At 46.7% G+C, this 20,981-nt stretch overlaps 1 protein-coding gene and 1 long non-coding RNA gene across 4 annotated transcripts in view; both read left to right on the top strand.

The window, feature by feature from the left end:
* The window catches only part of LOC114606790 (uncharacterized), a 50,046-nt gene extending 45,866 nt beyond the window's left edge, over window positions 1-4,180 (top strand). The window contains exon 3 of the long non-coding RNA XR_003708980.2: window positions 3,535-4,180. This is a non-coding gene — a long non-coding RNA (uncharacterized LOC114606790). The remainder of the gene's footprint in view (window positions 1-3,534) is intronic.
* A 6,117-nt stretch (window positions 4,181-10,297) lies between these two features.
* SMAD7 (SMAD family member 7) overlaps window positions 10,298-20,981 on the top strand; it is a 50,262-nt gene continuing 39,578 nt past the window's right edge. The window contains exons 1-2 of one of the 3 annotated variants that reach the window (XM_028748209.2): window positions 10,301-12,726; window positions 14,598-14,651. In XM_028748209.2, the coding sequence (XP_028604042.2) occupies window positions 12,006-12,726; window positions 14,598-14,651 (775 nt within the window). In that variant the 5' untranslated portion in view covers window positions 10,301-12,005. Of the gene's footprint in view, window positions 12,727-13,772; window positions 14,132-14,597; window positions 14,652-20,981 lie in introns of those variants that run through there. The other 2 variants (XM_028748212.2, XM_028748211.2) reach the window with 2 other exon arrangements.

Below are 20,981 nucleotides of genomic sequence, written 5' to 3' on the forward strand. Positions count from 1 at the left end.
ACCAAGTTTTCTCCATGAATAACCCTTGATGAGCCTGTGCTTCTTCCTGGCTCTGTCTGGTCTGCTGGAGGACAATTATATGTCCTCTGGGGGATGGATGGAGGCTCCAGCAAAATGGCTTTGTAGGGGGAAAGAGCCCAAGGAGCTAAAGCAATAAAGGGCTTTTTCCTCTTCCCATTTTTGGTGGTGTCCAGTCACGCTGCATAATAAGAAAAAACAGGATATCCCCACTTAAAAAGTAAATCCCGGCACTGTTAGCAACATCAGCATTCAAAGTATCTGATGTACCTTTTGGATTTAATACCAAATGAGGGCAGCCGCCAGCACTTTTCGGCTTATTGTCAGAGCATCTCCTCTTGGTGATGTGTGGAAGGCGGTATATATTATGCCATCCTGCGGCATTGTGAGCCTCCATTTGTGCAGCCATAAGGTCTGGCAATTTAATGGGCTATTTAATATTTAAATGAGAGCTGCAGAAAATTGATGAGCATAGCCAGGGAAGGAAGGAAGGAAAGAAGGGGGATATCGGAGAGAGAAAGAGAGAGATTTGAATTCTTCCCTGACAGTCAATGGGACTTAAAAGTGCTTAACATTTGGTGAATTGTGTGCCCTAGACTAGGGGTGGCTGGAGGAAGACTGGGATCTGCTCAGGTAGATCTCTGAGTGATTTGCAGGAGATCAGCAAAGATTCCAGGCTTCTAGTTGTTTGACAATAGCAGAAGCAACCACATTTAATAGCTTCATGGAGGACACCTCCTGGCATTGCCCTAGTATTTGATTTCTAATTCAGTGGTACCTTGGTTCTCAACGCCTTGGTACTCAAACAACTTAGAACCCAAACACTGCAAACCCGGAAGTAAGTGTTCCGGTTTGTGAACCTTTTTTGGAAGCTGAACATGTTCCGTTTTGAGTGCTTCGCTTCCATTTTGAGTGCCACACTTCCGTTTTGAGTGTTACGCTGGGGTCTGTCTGTTTTTGCTATTTATTTTGCATTTTTGCTTTTACAGTTCTTTTTTGTGTGTGACTGTGTGGAACCCAGTTCAGCTACTGATTGGTTGTGTGACTGCAGTACATTGTTTATTGCTTTCATTTTATCTCGTTAGATAGTAAAATTCATGTTAAATTGCTGTTTTAAGGGTTGTTTTTTTAAAGTCTGGAACAGATTAATCCATTTTGCATTGCTTTCTATGGGAAAGCACGCCTTGGCTTTGGAACACTTTGGTTTTGGAACGGATTAAGTTTGAGAACCAAGGTACCACTGTAGTTATTGATGTCTTGATGTTCTGTAGTGTGCGGTGCCACAAATAGAATTTCTCCAGGTGATCTGAGCAATAAAGGCTCGTACAGGTGCAAGCAGTCTTTCAGGTAACCTGATCCCAAGTTGTTCAGGGCTTTCTTAACAAGACTTTGAGCATGCCTGGGATCTGAAATTCTGGAGTATTGGGGGCGGTGGCATTCAGAGAAAGATGTGCTCCAGCACCAAAACATTTAAAGGTAAAGGTAAAGGGACTCCTAACCATTAGGTCCAGTCATGGCCGACTCTGGGGTTATGGCGCTCATCTCGCTCTATAGGCCGAGGGAGCCAGCATACAGCTTCCGGGTCATGTGGCCAGCATGACTAAGCTGCTTCTGGCGAACCAGAGCAGCGCACAGAAACGCTGTTTACCTTCCCGCTGGAGTGGTACCTATTTATCTACTTGCACTTGACGTGCTTTCGAACTGCTAGATTGGCAGGAGCAGGGACCGAGCAACGGGAGCTCACCCCGTTGTGGGGATTCGAACCACCGACCTTCTGATTGGCAAGTCCTAGGCTCTGTGGTTTAACCCACAGCGCCACCCTTTACCAAAATGTTTACCTTTTAAAAAATCCCACAGGCATTTGGTTGGCCACTGTGAGAACAGGATGCTGGACCAGATGGGCCATTGGCCTGACCCAACAGATTCTTCTAAATTCGCATTCTGCTGCAAACACGCAGACCCAGGTTCCCTTGGAGGAAGCCTAGCAAGTCTTTGGTGGGAATGCAAACAAATAAATAAATCTGAAAGACTCCAATGAAAACTGAGCATGCACAATGACCAGGAATGCTGATAGACACCTGGGGGGCAGAGGGTGGAAGAGAAATTGAAAACTAGGAGAGGAGAAGAAATGGAATAGAGTACAGTGGTACCTCTGGTTACGTACTTAATTCATTCCAGAGGTCCGTTCTTAACCTGAAACTGTTCTTAACCTGAAGCACCACTTTAGCTAATGGGGCCTCCTGCTGATGCTGCACCGCTGGAGCACAATTTCTGTTCTCATCCTGAAGCAAAGTTCTTAACCAGAGGTACTATTTCTGGGTTAGCGAAGTCTGTAACCTGAAGCGTCTGTAACCTGAAGCATATGTAAGCAGAGGTTACCACTGTAGCTGGAACGCTGAGCTGGAGATCATCATGACATGAGCCACTAGATAAGATAAGAGCTCCCAAATGTAGAGGAGAAGGAAGGTATGGTGCAGCACAACCCTATGCAGGTTTCTTTAGGAGTAAAGTGCAATGATTTAGGGACGCAGGTGGTGCTGTGGTCTAAACCACTGAGCCTCTTGGGTTTGCCAATCAGAAGATCGGCGGTTCGAATCCCCGCAACAGAGTGAGCTCCCGTTGCTTGGTCCCAGCTCCTGCCAACCTAGCTGTTCGAAAGCACATCAAAGTGCAAGTAAATAAATAGGTACCACTCCAGCGGGAAGGTAAACGGCGTTTCCGTGCGCCGCTCTGCTTAGTCATGCTGGCCACATGACCTGGAAGCTGTACGCTGGCTCCCTCGGCCTATAGAGCGAGATGAGTGCTGCAACCCCAGAGTCGCTGGATCTAACAGCTAGGGGTCCCTTTACCTTTTACTCCCAAGTAAGTGTGCAGAGGACTGCAGGTTTAACAGCTCAAGCAGAGGAAAGCAGAATAATCTTACAGCAGCTTAATGATGTCAGGACTGAAAAGAGTTTGGGATTATATCTTTGGCATGTGTGTGTTTGTATGCTTTTGCTCTGTCACACCCTGGTGCCGTTAGTAAGACAATTAGTTTAACAGTTCCCTGTCTCCAACTGTCTGCCAAATGTTGAATTGCATTGCAAATTAACCTGAATTTATCACTTGCCATTAACTGTTCAAAGGCAGTTGTGGAACAAGATTTCCAGCAACCCCCTTGGGAAGTGCAGTCTGGAAATACGGATTTGCATGAACCAGAAGCCTTGATTATTATTATTTCTGCGGACAGCAGATCAGGGACAAAAGATTGTCTGGCTCCATATTAACCACCCCCATTTTCCAGTTGAATACTTATATACGAATACAGAAGACAGAGCCGTACAAACTGTTTCTGTTTTTTTTAAAAAACCGAGAACTGCGCTGAAAATGTTTTTAATCTGTTAATACTTTGGAAAGCTTTCAGCATTAAAAAATATATAAAAACATGTAAGGCATATGGAAACAGGTGTGTCTGAACTAAGCCGGATGTCTGTATCAGATAAAGAGAGGCGAAAGTAACTCTGTTCTCTTATCTAGGTCATTGAGCCATCATACTGATGAAAAAGAGTGAGTTGCAAACTGTTCGATACATTCTGATGCAGTAATGAGGAAGTAGGTCGGAAAGATTGTGGTCACCTTGGGGAAGATGCACAATTTGCCCCCCCCCCACCCCCAATATATCTCCAAGGGGCTAGATCCCAGACAACTTGAAACAGGAGATCTACTGTTACCCTCAAGGCCTGGTTTACCCTCTGCTAAAGTCTCAGCCTCAAAGTTGTAACTGATCGATGAATTACAAAGTTAGTCTTCAGGGCTGTGTGCATCTTTTCCACTAAAGGAAGGACTGTGCGGTGAACATTTTGACAAGTCCAAGACACTAATCCTGCCAGAGTTCTGAACGGGTTCAGCTGTTGAGCACATAGCCTGCATGCTTCTGAGTGCATTATTGATTGAAAACTTTATAACAGAAGTATACAATAGATATTATAGGCAAAATGAGAAATAAAAATAAACAATTATTCATTCTTTAACTAATGCTTGCTTTGCACATCCATTTGTTATTAAATTTTTCAAGACCTCCGATCTTCCCTTTGCATTCCCGATTTAAATTCCTTAAACACGTGCTTAAACTTTACTTTCTCCATATTTTTTGACTTACTATAAATTTTGTTTTGTACCATTATCCAATGGGGATATCCTATGGGGATTTCATTTCCTATAATTCCTAGCAGGAAGGCTTCAGGTTTTTTAGGGAAGGAGCATTTGAACATTTTCTTAAGCTCGTTATAAACCATTTCCCAAAATTGTCTGATCTTTTTACAGTTCCACCACATGTGGATCCATGTACCTTCAGCCTCCCTGCATTTCCAGCAAATGTTTGTTCTAGATCTGAACATTTTAGCTAGCTTAACAGCTGTTAGATGCCACCTGTAAAGAATTCAGTGGCAAAGAGTTCATGCTTCGTGATTCCCAGGGACTGGTAGCCCCCTTCTTTACAAATCAAGCTCTTGGTTTAATTGGATGAAGTTTGTAATTCAGACGGGTTCTTTGACTGTGCTTTGTAAGTTTTATGAATTTTTAAAAAGTTTATTTAAAAAGTTGTTTTTAAAATAGAGACAGCTGGGGTGTCCAATTTTAAACAAACCCTCCATCAGATTGCTTGATCTTTGGACGAGCGCTGGGTTGGGGAGAAGAGAGAGCCAGTGTGGTGTTAAGAGTGTTTACAATGTCTCTCTCTCATATTTTTTCCCCCCATGTAACATTTTTACAAATCAGTTTCATTTGTTGAAACATTAGGAAGGAAAGGGGGAAGGAGGTGGAGGGGGGAGAAGATGAGTGGGGATGGGGTCGGGTGGCAATGTTTCTATTCTACTTACTATATGTAGGGTTTGGTGTCAGTGTTGCTTGTGCAGGTTCTTTGCTGTTCACTTGTGTTCCTTTGGTGGTGAGAGAGGTTGGGGTTGGCCCAGGGTGTGGTTATTCATTTGTGGTTGGCTGTGGTGGTCTTTGTTTGCATGTGTGAGTGGGGTGTGTGTGTGTTTTGGATCAGGTTAGCCATATTGATTTGTATGCTGTTGGTGGATTGTTGTTGTTGTCTTGTTGGTCTGTGTATGTGATAAAAGGGAGCCATACTGGGGTGAAGGTGTCTTCTTCTATTTGTCCCTGTGTCAGTTTCAGTTTATTGGTTATTTTTTCTAGTAGGGCTGTTTCCCATACTATTTGGTACCCAAGCAAACTGCCAAAGGTCTTTGGGAAATACTAATGTTTTAAGAAGCAACCTAAAATTCAGCAATGTAGCCTGAAGAAGGGTCAGCATTCTAGCATTTTGATGTCACAAATGAAAAAAGGAGTGCTTTGGACACTCACCACACAGACCTCCTGTTCTTGAGGAACCCTCAACAAAGCCTTCTGAGATGGGGAGTTAAAAGGAGCACCTTGAATCTAGCTCTGGAAGAGTTCACACCCAGTGCTGACCTGCCAAAATAGCTTCCGTTCTCTTACCAGCTATCGTGCGGAGAAATATTCAGCAGGTAGAATTCTTCCTGCGGAAGTTACTCTTCTACTGGTCAAGCAGCAGCTAAAGGAATGGAAGCCCTTCCAGACCAAAGCATTGGCAAACTTACATTGCAATCCGTTTCACTGATCAACCGAAAAAAGTTTGAACTACTCATGTTTACATTCAAATTATCCATGAGATGGGCGAGATCCGCCAGCCTTTGTTCGATCCTGTATTCCAGGGGGTGCGGAAGCTGTGGCCCAGCAGATGTTCCTAGACTACAACTTTGGCCATCCCTGACCATTGGCCAGGATGTGTGGGGCTTGTGGCAGCTGGGGTCCTTCAACACCTGGAGGGCCTAGGTTCCCCACCTTTATAATATAGCTCAAACTATTAATCCAGCCAGTCCAGTATCACTTACTTCTACTTGGAAGTTTCTCCAAAGCATAGGTGGAGGTCTTTCACATCACCTGACCCCTTTTTGACTAGAGAAGGACGTGGGACCTTCTGCCCATAAAGGATGGCCTCTAACACGGAGTGGTGGCACCTTGAGAACATCTTGCATTTCGCCAGACCTACCGATGGAACTTCTTTGTGCATTGCTAGACGATCACAATGACTTATGCACAATCTCCCTACTGCCTGGGCGTGTCTGACTTGTTTACTTCCTTGCATGATTTCATGAATGCATTTATTTATAGCACGAAAGCATTCAAGGCAAGCGGCTAGAACATTGGGCTTGGACTGAGAAGACCCAAGTTCAAATCACCACTTGGCCATGTAGGTAAAATGGGAGGAGCAGCACGTACAACACCTTGAGTTCCTTGGAGTAAATGTAAATATAATAAATAAATGAAAACTAAATGAAAAAAAAAAGAAGAGCTGCATTGTGGGATATGGCTTGGACTTAGAACTGTGATGTCAATGCATTCAGGGGGAAAATAAGCTGAAAATTTACAGCAGCATGGAGCTGGGGGCGGTTCTGAAATGAAAGGCTTCCATTATATGCTCCAGGAAATTCTGAAATAAGGAGATCTGAAATAATCTTACAGGAGAATTCTGCTGCATCAGACAAAGACCCATCGAGTCCCACATCCTGTTTCTTGCAGTGGCCATCAAGAGGTCTCTAGGGAGCCTACAAGCAGGGCATGAGGGCAACAGCCTTTCCTCAATGTTTGTGCTGGATGTCGGACATTCTAAGGTTCGCTGCTTGTGAACATGGAGGTTCTACACATCAGATGCTGCTAAGTGGCACCAGATGACCCAACTTGCCTAGCCAGTTGCAATTCCATTGCTGGTTTAGTTTGTATCCCACACTTTCTGCCGGATACAGTTTAATCCATAAAAGCTGCTAAGGCTAAAAAGCTAAGCGGCTAAAAATGACTGGTGGAATATAGACAACTTCCTTACACTGAGTCAGACAACTGGTCCATCGAACACGGACTGGCAGCGGCTTTGTAGGGATTCAGACAGGGCCGTTCCCAGATGTTTGGGACAGAACCTGGGATTTTCTGCACACAAGACATGAACTGGACTTTCCATTTAACATAAAAAATCTTGGCCAGTTGATCAGAGGTAGAAAAAGACTGTGCCTGGTAAACCTCCTTAGGCAGGGAGTTCCAGAGGTGGCTACTGCAGAGAAGGTACTGCTGCATTTAACTATTGATCTAACTTCTGGTATATGCGGAAAATGGAACCGCTGCTCCCAAAGGCTTTCCCAAAGACATGTGGGACTTAAGAGATTTAGGGCACAATTCTATACCAGCTGACTTTCTGGGCATAAGCTCCATGGAAGCTCCCATTGACTTATTTTTTGAAAAGGATTGTGGTGTTATGTTTTAAATGGCAGAAACAGAACCTTGAGTTGTGCCCAGAAACTGAATGACACATGAGGACACCTTATTTTTAATTTCCACCTTTGGCGCTGCCCTACCTACATTTCCCAAAGCAACTCACTTAACTGATCTCTTGGCTCCATAAGCTTCGTGAAAGCATAAATTACCACACTTAACATTTAGGAAGCCCGTTCAGCATGCACGTAAATGCGACTTTCAATAACTATTTGCCAGGCAAATAGCATGAAGCACTAGGAGTCAGGGCGTCTAGACTGTCCTCTCGAGCTCTCCTAAAACAGGCTTTATGAGCACGAGTGAGAATCAAGAGTTTCCCATGCCTCAATGTCCCCTCTATAAAATGGGTGCAATAGCAATTTGCACCACAACGTCGCCCATGGCAGGCCACTTTCTTTTGTCCAACTGATTGAGCTCATAGGGCCGAGATCCAAGAGACTTGAGTTTAAATGGCTGCAATATGCAAAAACGAGATTGCTGAATCCCAGATGGCATACACTGATAGAATTTGCATGACAACAACCCTGGAGTTGTTGGCTTGTTGTTAATGAGCAGCATGCTGCTACGCACTGCTCCATGGTGCAAGTGCTAGAAACAAGACAGTTGATGTCCAAACCCTGGATTGTGCGGCTTATTTCTTGCTAACAAACCAGGATTTGTAAGCCAGCAGAAGAGATAGGAGCGGACTCTGACAATCTTTCATAATAGAGGTCAAAATTTGGCACCCCAAAATGGATCTTTTCGATTCTGGATCTTCTCAGTTTTGTGCCCCCTGGCTTGGCACACTGTGTGAGGGAATTGCTACACCATCCTAAATTTGGCGCTGCAGTAGAAGAACCTGGTTTAAGGCTCGCTTAGCGATCCTAGCTTGTGTGAACACAGCCAGTGATATCTTTGAGCCCTAGATCTTTCTGCAAAAGGCCCACAACTTTTAAAAATCATTATTATCACTTCACACATCCTGCTAATAATTTGTGGCACAAAGCTCCAATTCCAAGCTTGTGGCCTGCAGTAAAGGTAAAGGGACCCCTGACCATTAGGTCTAGTCATGGCAGACTCTGGGGTTGCGACACTTATCTCGCTTTATTGGCCAAGGGAGCCAGTGTACAGCTTCCGGGTCATGTGGCCAGCATGACTAAGCCGCTTCTGGCGAACCAGAGCAGCGCATGGAAACGCCGTTTACCTTCCCGCCGGAGCGGTACCTATTGATCTACTTGCACTTTGACGTGCTTTCGAACTGCTAGGTTGGCAGGAGCAAGGACCGAGCAACGAGAGCTCACCCTGTCACGGGGATTCGAACCGCCGACCTTCTGATCGGCAAGTCCTAGGCTCTGTGGTTTAACCCACAGTGCCACCCGCGTCCCTATGTGACCTGGAGAGTCACACTTAAATTAAGCTCTTGGTGCACTGTAAACAGGGTGTGCAGCGAGCAAAAACTTGCAGTCAAATTGGGCAAATGAGCTGAAGTAGATGCTTCAAGGTATCTCTCCTCCAGTATCAGTGGACAGTCCGAGCTGAGAAAACCTACCTGCTGGACCCTCCAAGATCTCGGGAAAATATGAGCAAAATATACCCAAGAACCTTTGTGGGCTGAAGTTCCCTGACACTTCAGCATCCTATCTCTAATGGCAGTGGCCGTGTTAAGTTCCCCAGTGGGACTACTGCGGATGAATTTGTTTAATCGGTTCCCAAACTATAGAATTCACAGTGCCAAATGCTCATTTATTCAATAGACTTTATGGATATGTCTAGGAAACTGGAGCCTAATTATTCTGAGTTTTCCAAAGTCCCAGTGAAGCCTACATGGGAAACCACAGGGATTAATTACCCTGCAACAAACCGTCCAGCCAGTTTAAAATAATTTTAAGTCCAATTGATTTTAGTGGTAGGAGAGATCAGAGCACACCCATAATTCCCTCAGTGAATAAAAAGGGACTGAAAAGTTTATGGAATGTTCCCTAGTTACTTGCAAAAAACATTTGCACTTTTTAAAATTCCTGGTTTACCCACCCAAGGTGTAGACGTAATAATAATAATATTAATACTTCACACTTTAGTTTGGAGCACTTCACATGCATAAGATAGATTTGCTTTATTATTCCCATATTGCAGATGGGAATGCTGAGGCCAAGAGTACAGAACCTTGCATCACTCGCAAATTCCTGGAGGCTGCAATCATATCCACACATAGCTGGGAGAAGTAAGCCCCCTGAAACTATAACATCTTGTCTGAAGAAGCGTCCTGGTGAGTTTGGAAGCTTGCCGGTTATGTTGCGGCATTTACTTCATACAGGTATTATGCTACTGTCCTTCTGGATGTGATTTTACCCTGATGAGCTGAGATGGGCAGCCTGTACATGGTGGAATGTAAATATTTTAGGGGAAAGGACTTGCCCTTTTCCTTACGCCAGCCCACAAAAGTACCATATACCTGGATGGTGCCTGATATATAAACACAGTAAATTAATAGCAGTACACTATAGCAATAACAGCAATGGCTCGATTTGACGTGGAGCGCACTCTCGTCTCTTTAAGCATGGCTCCCTACCTAATTCCCATTAGCCAATCTTGCTCATTGTGCAAGTAATAGTAGTTGAGGGTAATCCGTGCGCGCACGCCTGCACCTAACTTCTATTCCTTTCCTCCTCTGACACTTCCTCAAACCTTTCCTGCTTTTCCTCCCTTCTCTCCTCCTTCTCCCCCCTCTGCCTCCTCCCCAGACTTCAGGAATTAAAGAGGAAAAAAAATAGCTTTCAGAAACCCGATGCCTTTTTTGCGCAATACAATCACTGTGCTTTTTTTTTTTTTAAATAAAAAAGCGACAGGGTGTCTAGACGCCCACGTGATAAGAGGCGGGCGGCGCGCGCGGGGGGGGGGGGGACGACGGGGACGACGACGGGTTTGCCTGGGCAGGGCAGCGCCGCTGCGCAGTCTGGAAGCCACCGAGGCAAGGCAAGAGATCGGGAAGGAGGGAGGGGGAAAGAGAGAGGGAGAGAGAGAAATAACCGGGGGAGGAGGAGACGGAGCCTGGCTCGAGCTGGCTGGCTGTCTCGAGAGGAGGGATCAGAAGCGAGAGCTGCCCAAGCGCGCCCCCCCTCCAGCCAGCCAGCCCGGCGGCAGAGGCGCACTGGGGCTCTCCGCTTAGGTGACCTCCCCTCATCCCTCTGCCTTGCAAAAAAAAGGTCTCGCCCTCCCCCGAAGGTTTTTTCCCCCATTTTATTTGAAATCCCCCCCTTTTTTTTTTTTGCAAAATCGCGGAGCTGCAAAAGGAGAGCCGGGAAGGAGGAGAGAGGGAAGGAGGGAGGGAAGAAGAAAAGAGGTGGAGGAAGAGCGCGAGAGCGCGCAGCCAAGCTCCGGGCTCTGCTGCTGCTGCGTTTCGGGAAAGGAAGAAGGGAACGGAAAAAGGAAGGGAGGGGAAGGCAAGAGCCAGCCCAGGCGAAAGGAACTGGGTGGATAGTACACCCCCCCTCCCTCCTTGCCGCCGCCGCCGCCCGGTTCCTCCTCTGGCTTTCTGCTGCGTGCTTGTGTGTGTCGACGAGGGAGGCAATGCTCCTGCTGGAAGGAGGAGGCGGAGGGCAAGCGGCGCAGGCAGCCGCCAGACGCAAGAGCTGAGAGCGGCATTGCCGGAGAGGCGGAGGAGGGGCTGGCGACACTTTTTCCGCCGCTGTCATTAAGAGGAGCGTCCTCGCTTACTTCTCCCGGATTCCTTTCGATCGCCGGCGGTCCCCCGACCCATCCTTCTCCTTCGCCCCTGGAACCAGAGGAGAAGGGGGGAGGGCAAGGGAAAAGGTGGCGGTGGGTGGAGAGATCTTTTAAAGGGAGAACTTTGAAGGGGGGGCCGGAATCCTGCGTTTTAAAAACTCTCCCTTTCTCGCTCGGAAAAGGAAGCAAACAAGCGAGGGGCCAGCCCGCCAGGGAGCAGCAAGATCAAAGCGCGTTTGGGAAGGGCAGACGCCGCCAGGGAGCGACCGGATCAAGGTGCTGCGAGCTGATCCGCAGATCGGGAGAGAGCTGCTGCTGCTGCAAAGCTCTGCTTGGAAGAGGCGAACAAAAACAGACCTATCGGGGCGAAAAGGAACGGGGATCCTTGGATGTTTTACTGTGGATTTTCTTCCCCCCTTCTCGACCACAGATTTTTCTTCTTCCTTCGAAACGACCAGATCTAAATTATTCTCTTATTTTTTTTAGTTTTTGGCTCGCCCCCATCCCCATTTTTGTAAACACCAGGTTCCCTCTTCCCCCTTCTGCACTTTTGGGCTGGATTTAGCACCTACTTTGATCACCTAAGGATCTAAAATCTTGTGCCTTTTTTTTTTGCAACATTAAAGAAAATATTTTTTTTTGTTTGGAAACGAAACTCCCTCCGCATCACCTCGCCCGAGGGCTTCTCCTTTGAACCACCGCTGAAGAAAATACTTCCATATCCCGTGGAGTTTCTTTGGACCGAGGGAGGGGGGCAGAGGGCATGTTTCGCTCTTCCCAAATCACCCCAGACCCCTTTCTTTGCCCCTTAGTGGATAACCACCCCACCACACGCACGCTTTAAAGAAACTGTAGGGCTTTTCCTCCTTTTTGCTGCTGTTTTTGTGGATCTAGAAGGATTTGCGAAGAGAGGGAGCAAGTCAGACTTGAACCCGAGCCCTTTCCCAAGAGACTGGCGCATGCTTCACCTTGCTTCGCCTGCGTCTCCCGCAGCAGGCAGCGCGCGGCGGCCGGCGCCCCCATCTCCCCCCGGCTCCGTCCTCTGTTTCCACTTCATCCCCATCATTTCAGGCTGCTTCTACTGGCTGCCTGGACTCGGCTCCCGGATTCTTCATGAGTTGCGGACGACATGCCCGTTTTTTAGCCGGGGAACCTTCTTCTCGTCCCGCATGTTCAGGACCAAACGATCGCTGCTCGTCCGAAGACTCTGGCGGAGCCGTGCGCCCGGCGGGGAGGAAGAAGGCGGCGAGCTTGGAGAGGGGGCCGCCGACAGCCGGGCGCATGGGGCGGGAGGCGGCGGCGGCGGAGGAAGCCGGGGTTGCTGCATGGGCAAGTCGGGGAAGCTCGCCAAGGCACACCTCGGATCGGAGGCTGAACTGAAAGCGCTGACCCACTCGGTGCTGAAGAGGCTGAAGGAGAAGCACCTGGAGGGCCTCCTGCAAGCCGTGGAGTCCCGGGGGGGCACGCGGACCTCCTGCCTCCTGTTGCCCACCAAGGTGGACTCCAAACTGGGCCAGCATTGGTACTCGCTCCCTCTGCTGCTGTGCAAAGTCTTTCGGTGGCCCGATCTCAGGCACTGCTCGGAAGTCAAGAGGTTATGTTGCTGTGAATCTTATGGGAAAACGCACCCGGACCTGGTCTGCTGCAACCCCTATCACCTCAGCAGGCTCTGTGAACTAGGTAGGCACCGCTTTACAAATCACCCCTTCCACCCCCACCCCCCAAAACCCCCCTGAGTGCATCGGGGTGTGTGTGTGTGTGTGTGTGTGTGTTTTGGACGGTCAAAAAAAATGAGAAATGTCAGGCCTTTGCATTCCAAGTCTTGCCTTCTTCAAGTTGGCTCTGGGTCTTTGTGGTGCATTGGAATTTTTTTTCGGGGGGGGGGGCACAGCCTTGCATCATTCCCTGGAAATGTTGAGATCTGGAATTAAGGGGCGACCCATATTATTCGGTCACGGACCTAGTTTGAGTATGTAAGGTACCTCTCTGCCCATTTCAGCTTTGTTTGTTTTTTTAAAAGTTACAAGCTTTGATGCCCTGTCAAAGAAAAGCCCTGTGTTTTTGTTGTGCATCAGAGGCTTCCCATATATGTCTGTTTTCCTAAGTTAAAAAATAAATAAAATACCCAGGGAGATTTTTAATTTTAGGTTTGAAAGAACCCCAAGGGGAGTTTTCTATGAGTAGTCAGAACAGTATCGGAAAACCTTTTCCCCCCCCCCTCCTTTTTGCAAACCTGCCCAGTTCTGGGTTTTAGTGTCTGAAGTTCCTGTTGGACCTGCAATCAGGGGGAGTGAAGAAAGCATGCAACAATGACAGAAGGCTCTCCCACCCCCCACTCTGTAAATAAATGCATTTTAAAAAACCCAGGCTATTAGTTTTAAGGTGACAGGATCCGACATCAAACATTCTTCTGTGTTTTCCTAGTGCAGATTTACTATTTATGCAAAGGAGCTGTAAGGCATAGTGCAGGATCAAAGAAGCCCTGATTGGTTTTTGGAAAATACATCCCCAGATCCTCGCGTCTTTTAACATACAGATCTCCAGCCAGCTTGAGGTTTGCAAAAGTAATCCAACACTTTGCTGGCCAGCCGTCCCCAATATTCTCCCACTCAGCCCTCCTTCGCTGCTATAATATAAAAGACAACACACAATTTCCAGGCACCAATCTTCCTTCCTCCTCCGGGCAGGCTGCCTTTTGGTTTCCAAACTGGAAAGGTTGAAAAGGGGGGTGGGAAGAGCGAAGAATCCTCAATGCAAACCCTTTTGTGTGTGTGTGCTTCTGAGTGTAAAGTTCACAGCCTGCATCAAGTTTTGTGTATGTGAGTGAGTGAGTGAAAGAGAGAGATAGAGAACTGCTTTGGTATGTCTTAAGTCATGCTAGCGACCCCTCTCTCTCTCCCACCCACCCCCTCTGAAAACCTCGAGGCTGCAAACTCCCCCCACTCTGACCCCCTTCTTCCCCAAACCGCTTGCAAAAACTTTGGCACAACTTTTGAGCAGCGCAGAAGAAAACTGCCCAGTTATGCAGGGCCGGGAAGTTCTTTTGCTGCTGCTGTTGTTGTTCTTTACAAAGTGGGAGGAAAATGTGAGTCTTGAATTCTGTACTTGTATCTCTCCCTTCTCTCCCCCCCCCCAAGCCATCCCACCCGCCCTCTTTCCTCTCCCCACTCTCCCCCCCCCCCCCAGGCTTTCTGTGAAATGTTAAATGTGCATGCGGAGAGCTAGCCGGGGATTATCAGGGAGCCGGGATCAGTTGGTGATTTCCAGAGCTGGAGTGTTTCAGCCCAGCCAAGGAGGCCCCGCTCGAGACAGCCAGAGGAGCAGATAGTGCGAGAGACTGGCGCCAGCCGGCCCCCTTTGTTTATCTGACAGTTAAATATCAAGGCAATCGCCGCCTAGCCTGCCCTGCCTCCAACCCCCAGAGCTAAGACAAACAGTTTTGCTACAAGAATGCCACTGTTATCATAAGTTCCTATCTTTCTCTCTCTCTCTCCCCCCTCCTCTCTTCTCATGGCTCTGCTTTTATTTTCTCTGTACTTTTCTAATTCCAGAGTCTCCCCCTCCTCCTTATTCGAGATATCCAATGGATTTTCTCAAACCAACTGGTAAGTAGACTTGTTTTTAAAACAAACCGAACATTTTTTGGGGGGATGGGAAACTTGGAAACTTTTTTTTTCCTGGGAAGGCGGTTCTCTCCCCACATTGCATGCTCGTGGCTCTTTCCTTACAATTGTGTTGTTGTTGTTGTTGTTGTTGTTGTTATTATTGTTGTTGTTACAAATCCATAGGTTTGTTTCGCTTTTTTCAGCTCTTGTTTGCTTTCCTAGCACTCCTGCACAGTTAATCACAAGCAATTCCGCATTAAGATAAGTGGGATTTGCTCCTGAATAAGTGTGGATTGTGGGATTTTAGCCTTTGTTCTTTAAACCCACCAGCTTTCACAAGAAGAGTCTGCCACGGGTTTTTCTAAGCTTGCCTTCCTTACTTGGAATAAGTTCCTTTCAAGTCAATGGGGTTTACTTCCAGTCTGATTGAGATCTAAGTATATTTGCATCTAAGTCCAAAAGAGGCTGCAGAGGAACAAGCGTTCCTCACCTGTTCCTGCACATAATTTACTCAGATGTAAGACCAAAGCGAGTTCAGGGGAGACAGACTCTCCCAACTTAAACCTGCAGTCCAAATCTTTCAAGCTCTTCCATTAAAAACAAAAACAAACTTGGTTTCTGTTAAAATGCAAACGAAAAGAGCACTGCTTCATGTCATCCTGACATTTCACCTGTAATGTTTTAGGAGGAGCAGAAGGTGGAACAATAGAAAACTTATTTATTTTTGATTGGTGAATAATGGAATGAGTGGATTTCGAGTAATACGGGTTTCCTGAAACGTCCTATTTGTTATTTCACTTTTGCTTGAAAACCCTGCTTTTGGCACAAGTAAGAGCACACCGAAAAAGAATTATGAAGGGGCACACAGATGTTTTTAGCACATTTCTCCCTGCATCCTTGGTTACTTGTAATTGAATGGCAGGCTGCCAGGGCAGGAGCCCATTCGAGGCTGGCACCAAACGCTGTTGCGGTTGTCTGCATAAACTTTTGGCTGGCAGCAGGGCTCACCCTGTGCTAGATAAATAGGCTGGCATTGTGGAAGGGAGAGAGAGGGTTTAGTGAAAATCGGAAATGGGGATGAAACTGAGGGGGGAGGGAAATAAAATTCCACAAAGCCACTTCATATCTCTCCCAAAGATTAATGGACCAAAATACAGATTGCAGAGCAGTTGTCTCTATTGATTACATCCTGATGTCAAGTCGAGTCAATAGAGTTAGCAAGGTTTTTAAAATTGACTTCTTTGTAAAGGCCCCAGTTTCAGGCAGTACCAGGAAACTAGTCTCTGCTCCACCAAAGTAAAACTTGATACTGTTCAGTTCCCTGGATCTGGCTAGTTTGTCAAGTTTAAACATGGTTAATCCCCAGGGATGTACAAGATTGCAGTTTCCCTCTTCAGTGTTCCGACCCCTTTAGGCTGTAAGCTCCTTGCGGGCAGAGACCTTTATGAGAGCTGTTGTAGTGTAGACTGAGCTATGAATCAGGAAGTGCTTAGTTCAGTTCTTTGCCATGAACGTGGCCTCCAGCAAATCACTCTCAGCCTCAATTCCCCCATCTGCAATTTGGGGCCTAATAAGACTGACTTGCCTCTCTTCCAGGGTTTATTAGGATTACAGCTGGATATTGCATGTGAAACACTTTGAACCCTTGAAAGCACTATGCTGCTATCCAGTATTATAAACAACAACAATAATTTCTTAAGATACTAAAAGTGATTGAAGCACAGCTGTGGACACGTCCCGTCCCGTCCCCCCCGCTTTGTTATTTTTGTAACTCTATGTGTGTTGAGGTGTTTAGCTCTCTCTTGGCCTGCAGTTCTTCTGCATGGAGTGAGGATCATTGAACACAATGCTTCTTACTTCAGAGTAAACATGCACTGCACAAGGTAGTCACGTCTTGCTGACATTTGTTTATGCCATGTGCAAACAGGAGAATGGATTTGCAAGGGGTAGGAAACATCATTTAGATGTGCTCACTGAGATGACAATTAATGTCGTGGTTTGCAATCCTTGCAACGCACAATTTATTACTTGCTTTAGCAAGCAATAGTGTGTGGTTTCTGACAGACATATGCCCACTCCAAGGTTGCGTTAGATGCTAAAGTATCTATCATAACAGGTTCCCAGCAGTCTGTCACATTGCAGTGTGACGAAGAAAGAGAAACGACAGGTTCAAACCCCATGGCCTCCTTAAATGCACCCATTTTATTTTGCACCATGTGGGTGCCATTCATTCCAAAGGAGGGGGAAAGATTACATTTGGGGAGTCTGTTTTGCAGTGTTTCAAAACCTGACCTGGCATCTATAGACAGGGTCTGCAGTTAGCCAGCTGTGCTCCAGTGGATGCCAGAATGGACTTGAAGCTGCGACGCTTTGCAATCAAATAACTGTTCTCGGTGCAGCCTTGGGCAAGTCACCTTCGCTCAGTCTCAGTTTCTCCTTTGTAAAATGGTGGTGCTGTTTTATCTATCTATCTAGCCTGCTTTTCAGACAAATGCTGTCTCCCAAGCGGCTCACATCAATTAAAAAAACGAAATAATGACGAGAGGCGGGCCCTGCCCCCAGGCTTGCAAACTGAAAAGACAAGACACACAAGGCAAAGGGGAGTGGAGGGAAAAGGTAAAGAGGGAGAGATCTTGGCTTGACAGCGCCAGACAGAACAATGTGGTGAGTTGTAAACAGGCGTTGATGTTCGTCTGGGGCCAGACAGATCTTCCCTTCCTTGGAGGCCTTTGCTGCCTGGATAGAGGAGCTGGCAACTGACCCAGCAGCCCTGACTGGTGGCTGAGGCCAGAATGTGCTTCCTGCCACTTCTGCAATCCAGGGACACAACTGCCGGTTGGTTAGAGCTGAACGTTCTTTCTAGCAGGGAAGGGGAGAGACAAAAGTCACCTGCCTCTGGTCAGTGTCAGTCCCTTTCAGGACTCGTAGTGCAGGCAGTATGAGAGGTGGCGGCAGAGCCAAGGACAAGGCAGAGCCAACAAATTCTGGTTTTGTTCCCAAGATGCTGGTAGCCAGTGCTGAGGCCAGGCTGAGATGTTGGGGCCATGGCCTTTTCACCATAATGGTCCAACCTCTGCTGGTCAATGGACAGAGCTAGGCTGGCCTTGGCCTTGCCATAATGTTCTTCCTGGGAAGCAGAGGATACACTGCCGGAGTTTTTGGTATTCCGGCTGGAGGATGGGTTCAGAATCTGCTGTCCCATTAAAATGTGCCATGTAAAATGGTGTTGCTTTATCTTGCGGCCATTTCCTCTGAACTAAAACCTAGTTCGTTTGATCAGGCTTTATCCCAAGGAAGTCTGCACACTATTGCAGGTTCAAGAGTGCAATTCTAAACACACCTGCTTGGACAAAGCAAAGCCAGGGAGACTTCCTTCCAAGCAAAAGTGGTTAGGATTGAGGTGTCAGTGTTGTTATTTGTGTGTGTGTGTGTGTGTGTGTTTTAAAAAAGCACATTTTTGTTTATTTACTGCTAATTGCTGCCTGTCGCACAGACCCAGGGGAATTTGGAAAGAGTGGGCATATCTGGCAACACCAGAGCTGTTTGGAAAGAATGGTTAAGGGCCTGCCATTTGGTTTCCGGTAAAGATGCTAGGATAAATCTATTAGCAGGAGTTTAAACATCCAGCCGGCTGTTGCCAGGGCCTCATTTTCAGTTAGTGGAGTGATATATTTATTCATTAGCAAGTGTTGACATAAGGTAGCAAAACTGTGTGTAAACAGAAAAAAAAGCCACAGAATGTGAACGTGCCGTTTTGAAAGGAAAAGTTCTCTGTATCGGCCAATGGGAAGTGATTAATGGACCCGGTCGGAAATGAAAAGGCCCCCCTCCTTTAAGTCCGCTTGGCAGTTGAACTCTGAATATTGTCGCACGTGGAGCATGGAGACAAAAATACTCCATAAGTCTGTCATTACAGGTGGTTATTACAACCTCTGACTCCCATTTGACTTCCTGTTTAATCAAGGCCATTGTGAGGATTGAGAGAGTGAGCAAAAGAGAAGTCAGTCGGTCTGTATATCGTTTCTGTGTTCTGCTGTGATGTGATTTCTCCCTCTCACTTTACTAAAACTGTTGTTTAAATACTGTTCGCTTGAGCCTCAGTAGACAAGAGTAGTCCTGGTGCTTCAGCTGGAGCAATTTGGGGACAGTGCAGATTGGAACACACTGTGTTTTGTAGTGGTACAGCACTCTAAATCAGTTCAGTTTCTCCGTTTGCTGATAGAGCAACTGTACTAATGAAAACGTTGGTTGTTGCCTTAGGATGAGGAACCTCTAGTCTTCCAGATGCTTTGCGTCTTACAGCTCCAATCATCCCTGTTCATTGGCCAGGCTGCCTGGAGCTAGATGGGAGCTGGAGCCACAACAAAATGTGGAAGGGCCACAGGTTCCCCATCTCTGCTGCTGGGTGCCTTGCATCCAAATTGGTGCTTAGGAATGCAAAACTCTTTCCCCAGCCCTGCTCTTGGTAGTATCACCTTGACAACAAGCCGCTGTGCTTGCAGCACCAACATGCCTGCGTAGTTAGATTATTTGAATTGCCTTTGCTTGCGAAAGGGTGTTCCTCGTGGATGTCTCCCAAAGCCTTTCTAAACAGGAATGTAGAAAACTTCAGAGCAACCTAATAAGATATGCAGATGTGTACTGTTAGTCCAGTTTTTCCAAAGAGGTTATGTGAGGCAGAGCAGAGAATCTGCAAAGCTATAGGCAATGGATGTTGAGTCAATACATGTTGAACAGCAGGAGTTTTGGTGCAGGGAAGAGAGAGACTGGTGCCATGTGTACCACCAAATGATGGTTCAGAGTTCCATTTTTGAGCTGCAAAGGTCTTGAGAACTACGGTATATACAGTTGTACCTCCATTTTCGTAACCCTCTGCTTACGTAAACTTCGGGATGCACGCCCGGCAAACCCGGAAGTATTTTACCGGGTTTTGGGGCAGAAGCGGTCCTCAGGTTGCGGAAACCTCGGGATCCGACCGGAGCTCTGGAACAGATCCCATCTGCAACCAGAGGTACCACTGTATATTCTATACTAGTTACTCTAGAATTGATGGCTGGTAGCTGGAAATGTGGACAACTGACTTCAACTTAAAACAGTTTTGTGTTCAAAGCAGTGTATTGTTTTAGGGCCTTGCGATGACCATGTGAACGAACCCTGAGTTTTTAAGGGCTGAGAAAGTCACACAAACAATTTGAGGCCAGTTTAGACACCCTCTCTCTCTCCCTCTCCCTCTCCCTCTCCCTCTCTGTCATGTCTTAAAATGTAGCGCAGGCATCCCCGACCTTTGGCCCTCCAGATGTTTTGGCCTACAACTCCCATGATCCCTAGCTAATAGGACCAGTGGTCAGGGATGATGGGAACTGTAGTCCAAAACATCTGGAGGGCTGAAGGTTGGGGATGCCTGATGTAGAGCATGCATGTCACAGAAACACTTCCAAACATACATATATGTGCACCAGAGAAAAACAACATGTGTGTTGCCTATCTGCTTTAATTTATCTGACCATCTATCATGGTTGCAGCTGCCCTTCCAGTTAGTCCTGGGTGATGCTAATGGCAATCCCATTTTATCTTCCCAGCAGCCCTGTGAATGATCGATTATTACATTGAGAAATGATGACTGCCCCAAGACCACCCAGTTTGCTTGCTGATTGAGTAGGGATAGACACTCTAGGCGTCTGGTCCAGGTTCAGATCTCTTTCGCCTGCCACATCTTCCAAGGAGAAACTATGGAGCGGGAATCATGATTATAATTTGTTTTAGCGTTTAGAAGAGCTGAACCGGATATTGGCACATGTTGCATTTTAATCAACCCATGATGATGATGATGATGATGATGATGATGATGATGATAATAAAGGTTTTGTGGATGCTCTGTATGACCAAGCCTAGGTATTTTTGAAAGCCAACATCACCTCCATCCACATAAAGCACTCTTATGCCACTTTATAACAGTTGTGGAGAATCTGAAGAACTATAGTTTGGGAAGAGGGATGGGAATAATACGCAAGTTCCCAGGATCCTTTGGAGAAGCCATGACTGTTAAAGTGGTCCGAGAGTGCTTTGAATGTACGGTGTGGAACTGGTGTTGAGTTTTAAAAACACCCAAAATATCCTTATCCTGTGTGTGAAGGAGTTGTAATTTTTTGCTGGCTTCATTGTGGGCCCTTTGCTCATTTATGTCGTCTTGGTTTTTGGAGACCCCTTTGTCCACATTCCTACCTGCTCCATTACCTTTTCCCACTTTAGCTTTGGAAAATCCTCTCCCTTCCCTTGTTTTCCAAGAGGTTCCCAAATTGCAATGTGATCTCTGGTACTGAAAGGGGCATC

The sequence above is a fragment of the Podarcis muralis genome, chromosome 11, assembly GCF_964188315.1.
Source record: "Podarcis muralis chromosome 11, rPodMur119.hap1.1, whole genome shotgun sequence".
NCBI lineage: Eukaryota > Metazoa > Chordata > Lepidosauria > Squamata > Lacertidae > Podarcis > Podarcis muralis.